Source organism: Lepidochelys kempii, chromosome 26, assembly GCF_965140285.1.
Source record: "Lepidochelys kempii isolate rLepKem1 chromosome 26, rLepKem1.hap1, whole genome shotgun sequence".
Lineage (NCBI taxonomy): Eukaryota > Metazoa > Chordata > Testudines > Cheloniidae > Lepidochelys > Lepidochelys kempii.
The window spans coordinates 10787238-10799324 of NC_136405.1; the positions used below are offsets into that span (position 1 = coordinate 10787238).

Below are 12087 nucleotides of genomic sequence, written 5' to 3' on the forward strand. Positions count from 1 at the left end.
AGGGAAAAGCAGGCTCGCAGAGAGGAACAAATGGATGAGAAATAGCCCTAAAGGAAGAAAGCCCAAAGCCAAGGCACAGTAGGAACTGCTTTTCACTTTATCAGCTGCTCTCCCCTTCTCGCTCACTGCTCCAAGCTTTCTCAGATGCCTTATTCACTGGCTTTTTCCCAAGCCATATTGAGCCGACAGTCAGCCTGAATCCAAAGCTGCATATAGGGAATATGATTCCCTGCCTTTCCCCTCTTTTTTCTCTGCTAGCTTAGCACTTATGGCCAAATTTATTTTCCTGAGGCTCTTTCAGGATTTTTGTTGCTTGCTTTTTTTCATCTCAGGGCCATCTGGAAACGAATCTAAATATACATAATTTTTTTTTCAGTTTTGCTTTTCACTTTGAGCTGGATGCAGGTTACAGGCTGAGGGCTGGATTCCAACTGCAGTCATGATGGCGCAAGTCTGGAGCTGTTCTTCTAACTCTGGTGAAGTTACGGTGGTGGCCGTAAGACCAGAATCTGGCCAAAGCTCGTCAATTAAAGCCTGCAAATTTCCAGACAAGGGATTTTTTTTTCACCCTTCCCACTTAGAGGAATTTTTGTTTCCTATATTCAGATCATTTTCTTCATCAAATGTCTAAACTCATGCACGAGCCAGGTCTCCCTCTCCAACATGGTACTGCACCTACACATGTGCACCAGCCTTTTACACAGCTGCCCGGTGTGTTTTCAAAATCAGCCTGACAGTGGAAGTCACTCAAGTGTGTGTTTATTAGATTTAGAAGGGGTCCCCCAGGTGAGACTTTCAAATGCAAGGTCCTTTCTGCTCTGTATGTCCATGTACCCTTGTTACAGGAGCTATATCTGTGCTCCCCAGCACCCAGCGGTTATTGTGGCTGCAGAGTATTGAAGCAGCCAAAATGCCACACATGGCTTAAACAATATCTGATCATTGAAAATCTACAACTTAAAGCCAAGTCTTTTAATCTTCAACTCAAATGTTATTTCTACCTTAACACATTGCTGTGAAACCTGGGAATCCATCATAGGTACAGGCTGACATCTCAATGTCTTTGAAAGCAAATGCCTAAAGAAAATACTAGATATCCGATGGATTACATTGAAAAGAAATCCTGAGATTTATCAAAGAGTTCACCAATTCCTTCTCTCTAAAGTTCTCCAGAAGAGAAGATGGACATATTTGGGACATGTGTTAAGAACAAAACCAAATCATCTGCAATGGCAGGTGTGCCATTGGGAGCTGGAGGAACATGTAAAAGGGGTTGGGTGAAAGAATCCCGACACTGAAAAGTACTTAGAAAAGAAAAACTCATGGGACTTAACAACACAGAGGACATGCAGAATGACCCAGGATAGACAGGGATGGTGTAGCCTTGTACGTGCCCTAAGCAATGTCTGATGGCACTGGAAGGATTCAGATTGGTGAAAAAATAATAACTAGCTTAAATGAGATCTGTTGAGAGCTCAATGGCTCTGGAAATCAGTGTTGTTGTAGCCATGTAGGGTCCAGGATATTAGAGAGACAAGGTGGGTGAAGACATTTATTTAGCTGCTGAGATATGGGTTTAAAAGCCCAACCTTAATAATCCTAGTTCTTTTTATTTTTAGATCGCTAAGAGCTTTACAAAGGAGATCAGTATCATTACTCCCACTTTACAAATGGGGAATCTGAAAGCAGGGAAGTGATACGCCCAGACTTCCCCAGCAGCTCACTGCCGGAGATGGGAAGAGTGCACAAGTCCCCTGAATCCAATGCTGATGCCCTAGCCACTTAACTATAGGTTGATCTGCTGCCAGCTAGGAAGCCTTCGGTGTGGTCAGGAATAGAACTCTGCTCTCCTGATTCCCAGCACAGGCCTCCCTAGACCACAGCTGGGTGAGCACAGAACTACCCAGAAGAGATTTCCCTCTTTCCCACAAATAGTACCATCTCAGTCTCAAATCCAGCCATGGCAGCCATAGCAGCGGGTGAGAAAAAAGCCATTCTCTCCTAGCACTGCACAGTTCCCCTGGGGTGTGCACGGTTATTCCTCAAGGACTGTGGGACAGTAGGGCTTGCTTGTTAACCTTCCCCCACACTGGAAGTGGAGTAGGGAGTCAGGGACGGCGCAAAGTCAAGGTGAGAGGAGGGCAGGCCTCATGTACATGCGGAGCAGGTTCTGGAAGCATTTAGACTAGTACGTTAATGGGGAGGACACCCAGATTCAAGGGGTGACATATTCTGTGAATATTAGGATCCAGACGTAGGTGCCTGTTGTTCTCTCTTAACCCAGCATTGCCAACTTTTGCAATTTCCTTGATTATTGAGGTTTTTTCCTTTAAACCCCAACTCCGAGAGTCAAGATATTTATATGAGAATCTCCACTTTCATTTAAAAATAAGGAACGGGTCTGTCCCTCTTTGCTGCAGAGAAACAGTTTAAAAGCCAGTCCCCACACAGCTAAAAGGCTTAGAAATCAAGGTGAAATAAAAAGGCCCCACAAGGTATTATTCAAAAAACCCACACCTCATGATTTTTGAACGCTTAGAGTTGGCTCTACTACTAATGACGTGCAAAGCTATTACAATGTCTGTGGTATAACCAGGCTTAGCTGATGTTTAAACAATAGCATAACACACAAGCGTAATAATCCCACAGGCTACCTTAGTTCCTTCATAATACTCCTCCACCCCACCTATCTCCCTTATTTAAAACCAGGCAAACTCCCTTATGTCCCTCTCCTTAATGAGCTCATTACAGATGCCTGAAGCTGCCCAGCCAGGTTGATTAATTAGCCCACAAGGTTCAGCTGCATGGCTGCTGCTTTGCTAATTCTTGAGAGGAATTTGGTAGATGGGGGTTCATAAATTACCTTGCTGCGTTGCTAGATTCACTCATTATTCCCAGTGGCGGCTCAGCACCCTGTACTCTGACAGTGACAATTTTCCCTAGCATACAAGAACACAGACGGGCTCAGAGAGGATTCACCTGTCTAAACCCACAGACTGCCTTTGCAGATTCCAAGAAACCATTTTGTAGCAAAGAATGAGTGGGACTACAGAACCTTGCTGAGTTTTCTTGGCTAATCAGCTAGGCAGGAGAAATGCTGTAGCCTCAGGTGCTGAAATGAGCTTATTAAGGGAAATTCTGGAAAGGCACCTCCTTGATTAGGTAGGGAGATAAGTGTGCTTAATAAATAAACTGCATGTTTAACGACTAGAAAAATACACTGGGCCAAACTCCACTCTCATTTACTGCTGCTGTAAGTCCAGAGTAACTCTGGATTTACAAAAAGAAAAGGAGTACTTGTGGCACCTTAGAGACTAACCAATTTATTTGAGCATGAGCTTTCATGAGCTACAGCTCACTTCAGCTGTAGCTCACGAAAGCTCATGCTCAAATAAATTGGTTAGTCTCTAAGGTGCCACAAGTACTCCTTTTCTTTTTGCGAATACAGACTAACACGGCTGTTACTCTGAAATCTGGATTTACACTTATGTGTCTGAGAGCAGAATTCAGACCCCTATCTAAATGGATGGCAAACACCAAACACGTGTGTGTGTGTGTTATGTTATGTAAGTGAGTAGTCCCATGTGTGCCTGTGAATGAACGTATGCAAGAAGGATCACATGTATACAACCAAAATTGCTGCACCATGCACTTTGTAAGCTCCGGGCATGAGTGTTCTAATTAATATCATTTCAGAAGCTCCAGTCTGTTTCGTCAGGACTTCACCACAAGATGGCATTCTCTGAACTTTCTTTTGTAAGAAAAAACAAAACCCACCACCCACAATAACAATAATAATTAAGAGGAAACACTCCAAACCCTTCTCATATTCTCTGAAATCTGGGGCAAAGCAAGAATTGTCAGGAAGTAGTTTCTCCTGTAGCAAAACAATGATACTGCTTTCAGAGAGCTGCATGAGAGAGTGACGGAGAAGTCCCTTTAAATAAAAAAAGCCAAATACAGTATTGTGCATCTTGAAATCTGAAACCAAGAAACAGAACTGCAGGGGAAACAAGGGGAAAAAGTCTTGCAATTTCAAAGGACAATTGCTGCAAGTGAAGTTTAAGGAGCAAAATATATGTATATACATTTCAAAGGCACTGAATGGCATTTTTGGAGAAGGCTGTGAAATAAGGGAGCTTTGGAAGAAGAGAACTTTTTTTCCCCCTTTCTGGATACAATGGCCATTGCAAAGCAAAGAGTCTTGAGATTCGGCTTCAGATTTCTCTTCTTCGCAACGTTTGTGTTAGCCTGTGATGGACAAGGTGGAAATAAAGAGAATGGAGGTCCTGCTTGTTATGGTGGATTTGATTTGTACTTCATTTTGGACAAGTAAGTTGGTTTGTTTTTGTTTTAGATGAATCCTTCACCAAGGCACGGAAATTTGATCAATTAGCACTTAAAAGAGGTTTGACTTAGGGTTTATAAAAGACATCATGTCTCCAAGGGACCTGAAAAAGGTCCTACAGTTATGGCTTTATTTTTGTTTTGGTAACCTCTACAGTAGCTACAATATGTTATTCTGCAATGATATATATCATAGATTTGCCCGGCTTTGTGAATTGAAATGTTTTCTTATTGTGACTAGTGTAGATGCTATAGTGGATACTTTACAGTGTCTTAACATTGGCAGTGGGGAAGGATGGGAGGGAGGGAGGGAGAAAAACCTGGTTGTATCTGCTTTTTCTCTGACCTGCAAAGGTTGAGGCACTTCTAAAAGGAGATGGCTGGGGAATGTTACCAGAGGCATTAATTTTTAGCTCACCTCTTTCAGAGGAAATACCAGTCTGCCTGAAGTGTTACTGTTCAACCATTTTCCCCATTAGATCCAAATGTTCCAGTTTAAGTGACTAGCTGACAAAAAACAGCTCTTTAAGGGCTGAATACTCTGTTTCAAAGAAAATCTGATTTTGTTCACTGTGATGGAAAATGTATAGACTTTCTTAAGGCATTTTTTTAAAGTTGGCCAGTTTTTCTCAGCTCTCAGTCAGATTTTCTTTGTTCCCAGTTAATGAAATGCGTATTTTTACTGCTTAACTAACCATTAGTATACAGTGAGGATAAATGCTTACTCATGTTATTTACCACTCACATGATGCATCATTGTTTTTGCATTGGTGGCTTCTTGCTGTAATTTAAAGGCCTTCAAATTGTACTATATACAAGTTGAAAAGATAGGAAGCTCTCCAAAAAAGTGTGGAAAAGAAACTAGTTAACCCCATCTGTATTTTGCAGTGGCTCCCAGATTCCATTAGTACAAAAGCCCATTCTGAATTACAGTTAGTTATGCAGCAAGATACTTGATTTTAAAAAAAGGTAAATACACTGGCTATTTAGGAAAACCAGAATGTTGAATACTCATGGGAAAAGTGATTTATTTTCATTTTACTTCATCCAACGAAAAAGTTCTTCCGACCTACAGCTTTTTATTACTTTGGTCACTCAGTTCTGCCATTTGGAATAGTTCCTTTTATCACCAGATTTCATAGCAATGCTTTAAAAAAAAAAGTTGAGTATGTTTTCTATTGCAGATTACTTACATACACTAAGTTTCCCCTAAAGTTAAAGTTGAGGTGGCTGGAGGTTTTTCCCCTCTATGAAGATATGCTTTGTTATACCTCTGAGTTAGTTTAATTTTCATAGACATTCATCTAAATCGAAGGCATCCTCTTATGACACAAAAAGCGTAACCTGCTAGACTTGCTCAGAGGATTGTGAACTTGGGTGGAAAAGTGAAAATTTGCTCAGCCAGTAGAAACCCCAAAGGTAGAAATGCTGCACCAGTACATGTATATCTCTGGTTCATGTTACTCTTCTGTAAGCCTCATTTTGCACTGGTGCAGCTTCTCTACATTTGGGTTTTTCGCTGATGCGAAATTCTTTAATGTAGAAAGGGTCACAGATAGGGCCTGATTCAAAACCCACTGAAAAATGTCCATGGGCTTTGGAGCAGGTTCACAGTGCTTATATACTACCATGTTGGATGCTCTGTGGACCTGATCTTGCAAGAAACTGAGCACCTCTGGGGAGATGGGTGTGATCAGCACCTCACAAAGGGTGCTCAGCACTCTGCAGGAGTGGGCCATCCAAACACCTTAGATAGAGAGTAGCAAGAAATGACCAAAGCTACCACCTCCTTTATACCTTCTTTATGTTTTCCAAAAAATGGGTGATCTGGTCCCCATCAGCCCTGATATAAGTGGATGCAATTCCATCAACTTCTGTGGAGTTGCTGTCAGGCACAATGGGTCTGAATTTGACCCCATGTTCATATGCTGCCTGTTCTCATCCTATCAGGTTAATTGCCCATATATGTTTGCGTGGCTGAGCAGTGATCTGTGGTGTACCTGGTGAACCCACGGTCTACTCCTCAGTTAACACGTTACCCTGACAGCGGTGTCTAGGCGTCGTTTTGTTTGGCGTGGGGAGGGCACCTTTTAAAATGGCATCTTTTCTTCATCCTGGTGATTGCAGGGTCGTTCTTATTCAGCTTCCGGACAGGGTTTAGCAACACAAGGTCATGTGGCCCGGTGGGGGTGGGGGGGAAGGGGGCTGGGAGATCTCAGAAGGATGGGCTTTCACCAGGTATCCATCGCTGCCAAAATTATAGGAAACCATTCCACACTATCTTAGGATGCATGGGGGAATAACAACTGGCCTCAGTGATTCCCTAGCAGGGTCACCCCACATGTCTTAGGCAGTCAATCAGTTTCCTACTCTCATGTTATCATTCTGGGGCATAAAGACAGAAGGAGAATACTGGGATTATTCTTGATCGGTTGAACGATTGGCTTTCTGTGTCCCTCTGGCCACCATGTGAAATGGTCAATTTGCATGCAGGGTTTCAGACCATTCTGTCTGCAGCCTGGATGCTTCTCTTGTACATGGTCTGGGGGAACACGTTCAGTTGAACAGTGTATCAAGTGGGTAGCCGGGACTCCATAACAATAATGCAGAGCCCCCTGCGTAAGGACAAGGCATGATGGCACAGATTCTGAGTATAGTCTGCAATGGCCTTTTTTTTCAATGCTTATTGTAAATATTTTTTTTTTTTGCTGTAGCCTGAGGGAAGCTCTGAGAGCCAGTCGGGGTTCTGACATGAGATTCTGCATGCAGTACCGACAACAGCCGTGCCATGTTGTACAAGTAGCATGGTTAAAGGGCATGACATGGATTTAAATGGATACTAAATCTAAGCTTCTGCTCAAATAAATTGGTTAGTCTCTCAGGTGCCACAAGTCCTCCTTTTCTTTTTGCGGATACAGACTAACGCGGCTGCTACTCTGAAATAAATCGAATTAGGCACTGAGGCAGAGGAGTCAGGAGAGGGCTCCAGCATTGCTTGACTTCCAGGGCTGTGTTTATTTTTTTTAATATTATTTCTTTCATCCTTGAAAGTAGGTTGCTTAATATTTTAATGGATCTCTTCCATCATCAAAATTAACATTCCATGTCTCAGAATGAAACTCTTTCCCGTTCCTGATAAGGGTCCTTTATCACTGGGGCTTTAATTATTTTTAAGGCAGATCCAAATGAAGACAGTGAAGCAGATCCTGATCTCATTGCTATTCACATCCGGGTGCACTTAGAAGTACAATCAGGAACTGTTCCCCATTGTTCTGGACGTTGTACAAACCCACATGAAAACATGCTTCCTGCCTTGAAGAGTTAAGAAAGCAAGGAATTGGCAGACCTAGTCTCCTGTCTCTGCCAGTGACCAACAACAGATGCGGTAGAGGAAGAAGTGAGAACCCCACAGTAGCAGATGTGGGATAATCTACCCCCTTGCATTACGTCTCATCCTGATCTCTGGTAGTTAGAGATGGGCTGGTGATCTGAAGTTTAATATCCCTTCCAAAATGATGATGATGATAATTATGAACACTCAGAATATTCATGATCTCTATATAAATGTCCAATCAATTTTTTCTTAGTTAAGTTTACAATCTAAAGCCCCAATCCTACAAACTCTTACACGTTTCTTCTGGTGTTTGAGCCTTTAGAGTTCTAATCAGGTCACATTTTCAAACTTTTCTCTGTAACCAGGAGGTCTGGAAAATTATTTAACAAACAACAACACAGCTGAGGTGCTCCTGTATTCACTTGTATCTAAGTAAAACACCGAATATCATGAGACTCATCAATTGCCAGTGCTGGATTTCTTATAGGCATCTTGCAGAAACCGGTCTCAAGAAGAGATTTAAAGGTGAAGAGGGTAGCACAGAAGAGATGAGGGGTGGCATTCCATGCATAAGGGGCACTGTGGAAGAAGGTCCAGGTGGGAAGCAAGCAAACAGGCAGATGACCGTTATCACTACCAATGGAGAAGAGGATCCAGGTTGAAATAGGGGAAATAAGACAGAAGGAAAAGTTGTGAAGGGTCTTGAAGATGAATGAAGCTTGAACAAGGAACCAAGTTCAAGCTTGAGTTTGTGTTGAAAAAGAAGGAGACAATGGAGAGATTTGAAGTCAATGGAAAGATTCCCAGTGGGTTTTGGATTAGGTGGTTAGAATGACAGGAAAAAAAGACAACCTTATTAGCTGGGTTTTGTGTGCACCGAAGGGGTACAATGGGATGTCCTGTATGCTAGAGAAGAGTTGTTTATGATAATCAAGACAGGAGATGAGGAAGGCTTGGATAAGAGTTTTGACTCTCTGAACAGCACGCAAAGAATTGATCTTAGAAATGTTACAGAAGAAGCAGCAACATCTGGATACAGTCTGGATGTGCAGCGCAAGAGAGGAGTCAAAGATCCCTTAGGTTACAGATCTGAGTGTTGGGTTTGAATTCACTTAGTCAAAACTCCTGTTGATTTCAAAGGGCACTCTCCTGAGACATCAGTGGATATTCTGGATGCTGAGAACCACCTAGGATGTAGCCACTTGTAATATTGCCTGAGAAAGGAGGCTAGGCTTTGCATTAGGAACTCAAGCTTTGGTCCAGTGAGAGAAACAAATGACTTTCCATTGTGGTTTATTTTAATCCTGATATTTGTACTTCTGCAGCGAAAAAGATCAATATCTGAAATCAGGACCTTCAATATTGCCTGAGATGTTCATTGCCAATGGGGTCTGAGCCCTGTAATCACCTGAGCTGAAGTTTTTAAAGCTGCTTTAGGGTATTTATATCCAGATATTCCATTAGTTTTAATACAGGACCTGGGTTTAAATCCCCGAGACGTTTTTTGACAATCTCAATCTATACCTTTTCTTCTGGTTTCGTTGTTGAGAGGGGTTTCCTAGGTAAGAAATATGAAGTTATCCCAGGCCTGCAAGTACATACTATCACCATATAGTATGCAGTGCTCATTCCAACAGGTACCATCAGTGAGAACAACTATTTGGATAGAAAAAAAGGGAATTTTTGGACTGGCTGGTTTACTGTTTGACAACATGCTCAACCAATCAGAGATTTCTCTGACTTCAGAATGTTTTCCACAGATGTGTGCAAGTAACAGGAACTTCTTTTCATCCCTGGTTTTAAGGGGTTATTGGCAAAATGTACCCGGAGGCAGATATTTTTGATTATACAGCATAAACTGCATTGCTGCTCGGTGCAGTTAGAGGGGGCTAATGTTCTTTAACACTGGTATTTTTAGATTGTACTGTATTTCTTTTTGGATTAATTAATTAGATCATGCTTTAGTGGAACTCATGAAGAAATTTCTCCTGGTATCTCATTATGTTGGACCAGAGTGTTATGGAAATAAAGAAGCTGGGTGTAGTTTTGGATGTTTGTGTGAATTAGTTGTTGGGAGAGCTGAATTCTTGTGGCACGTCACCTTTTTATTATTTGAATTGCAGTAATGCCTAGGAGACTCAGTCGTGGGCCATTGTGCTAGGTGCTGTACAAACACAACAAAAAGATGCTCCCTGCTCCAAACAGCTTACAATCTAAGTCTAAGATAAGAGACAACAGGAGGCTACAGGCAGCTAGGGGAGCACAAGGAAACAATGAGAAGATATTGGTCAGCATGATAGGCCAGACCATTCTTTCTGTTGGTTTGTGCCATTCACTGTTATCTAACAAACCTAGAAAAGTTTTGCAGCATATGATTGACAAATGCATCTATCCATCCTATTTACAATATGTCCAGCACCAGACTACCTGGGTACCAGCCACTTGAACACTGGCAATTAGAGAGGTAAATAATAAAAGCTGGCACTAATATTTTCTGTGTCATTTACAAGCCCAAGGTTAAAGGCCTTATTTTCAAAGGGATTCTCAGAACAGCAGGCATTTTACATCCCCCCCCCACACAAACAAATGCATGAAACTGATTTGTCGGTGAATGCATGCTGTGACAGCGTCGGGCCAGATGGCTACAGGAGAGTAATAGAAGGCAGATATATTAGCCCCAGGTTAAGTAGGTCCCTTTTCCCTGGGTAAGATAACAAGAAAGGTTCCAGAACAATCAGGAACCTTCTGGAGACAATTAAGACAGACTGATTAGAACACCTGCAGCCAATCAAGAAGCTGCTAGAATCAATTAAGGCAGGCTGATCAGGACACCTGGGTTTTAAAAAGGAGCTCACTTCAGTTTGTGGTGTGCAGGTAAGGAGCTGGGAGCAAGAGGTGCTAGGAGCTGAGAGTGAGAATGCAGACTGTTGGAGGACTGAGGAGTACAAGCATTATCAGACACCAGGAGGAAGGTCCTGTGGTGAGGATAAAGAAGGCGTTGGGAGGAGGCCATGGGGAAGTAGCCCAGGGAGTTGTAGCTGTCGCACAGCTGTTCCAGGAGGCACTCGAGACAGCTGCATTCCACAGGGCCCTGGGCTGGAACCCGGAGTAGAGGGCGGGCCCGGGGTCCCCCCAAATCCTCCCAACTCCTGGTCAGACGCAGGAGGAGTCGACCTGGACTGTGGGTTCATGAAAACGGCCAAACTGAGGGCTGCTGTGAAGCTCCAAGGTGAGCAAATCCGCCAATAAGTGCAAGACCCACCAAGGTAGAGGAGGCACTTTGTCACAATGCAAACAGGTGTGCGCATGCAAAAATTGGCATGAGCCAGATGAAAAATCAGGCAGTAATAGAACAGCGGTGAAGGGAGGCAAGTAATCTGAGCCATTTCCTGTGATCCTTTCATTGTCCGTCCAGCCAGTTATTCTATTTTTAACAAACCGCATTGAAATGAACTCCCACCGTTAAAAGTACATTTAACAAATAAAGGGCTAGATCTTTCTTTCCCTTATACTAGTGTTACTTGGTGTAACTCCGTTGACTTAAATAACTCCTGTAACTCCTCATTTGCACCAGTATAAGTAAAGGGGGAAATGGAGCTCCCCAAGTGACGGGAAGCAGACAAAAATAAGAAGCATTTGACATCACACAAGAGACAAGACTGTCCTCCAGGAACCCCTTCCTGTGGGGAGGGGGGTGATTCTTCCCATGGGAGAAACCAAAGCTTTAGCAAAAACCAGCCACAGAACTTTCTGGAACAGAGAGTATTATTCTAGCTGTTTTAGTCAGCAGAGATACAGGCTCTGTGGAATGAAGACACTTTTGCCTCTATGGAACCAGTCCAAATCTGTCCCAGGTCACTTGAGACAAAAGCTTTTTTACTGTCTGATGGCTGGTGACCATTGTGAAAGGTCTCAATCCAGTTTGTAATGGTCTGGTGTCTACCACACACAGTTGGCACAGCTGTTGGTTGTCTCACTAGGGTGACCAAGGCATATAGGCTGAGCTTCCTGCTTGCTCCCCATTAGGTGTGTTTCTTTAACATGAGGTGTAAGGTGTGTTGTCAGGACTGTGGAGAAGCTTGTAGTTCAGCTGTCTCTGAACCTGTTCTGTGGATAAATGTAACATAAGTATGGCCCTACTGACCAATGGTCCACCTAGTCCAGTTCCTGTCTTCCAACAGTGGCCAATGCCAGGTGCTTCAGAGGGAATGAACAAAACAGGTCATCATCAAGTGATCCATCTCTGTTATCCACCCCCAGCTTCTGGCAAACAGAGGCTAGGGACACCCAGAGTATGGGGTTCTATCTCTGACTATCTTGGCTAATAGCCATTGACAGACCTATCCTCCGTGAACTTACCTCGTTCTTTTTTGACCTTCATTATAGTTTTGTCCTTCACAACATCC

The 12087-nt window shown here is 42.9% G+C and overlaps 1 protein-coding gene across 1 annotated transcript in view; it reads left to right on the top strand.

Moving 5' to 3' along the window:
- The first annotated feature begins 3857 nt into the window (after nt 1-3857).
- The window catches only part of ANTXR1 (ANTXR cell adhesion molecule 1), a 181156-nt gene continuing 172926 nt past the window's right edge, over nt 3858-12087 (top strand). Inside the window, exon 1 of the mRNA XM_073325259.2 lies at nt 3858-4332. Coding sequence (XP_073181360.1) covers nt 4181-4332 — 152 coding nt within the window. The 5' untranslated portion in view covers nt 3858-4180. The remainder of the gene's footprint in view (nt 4333-12087) is intronic.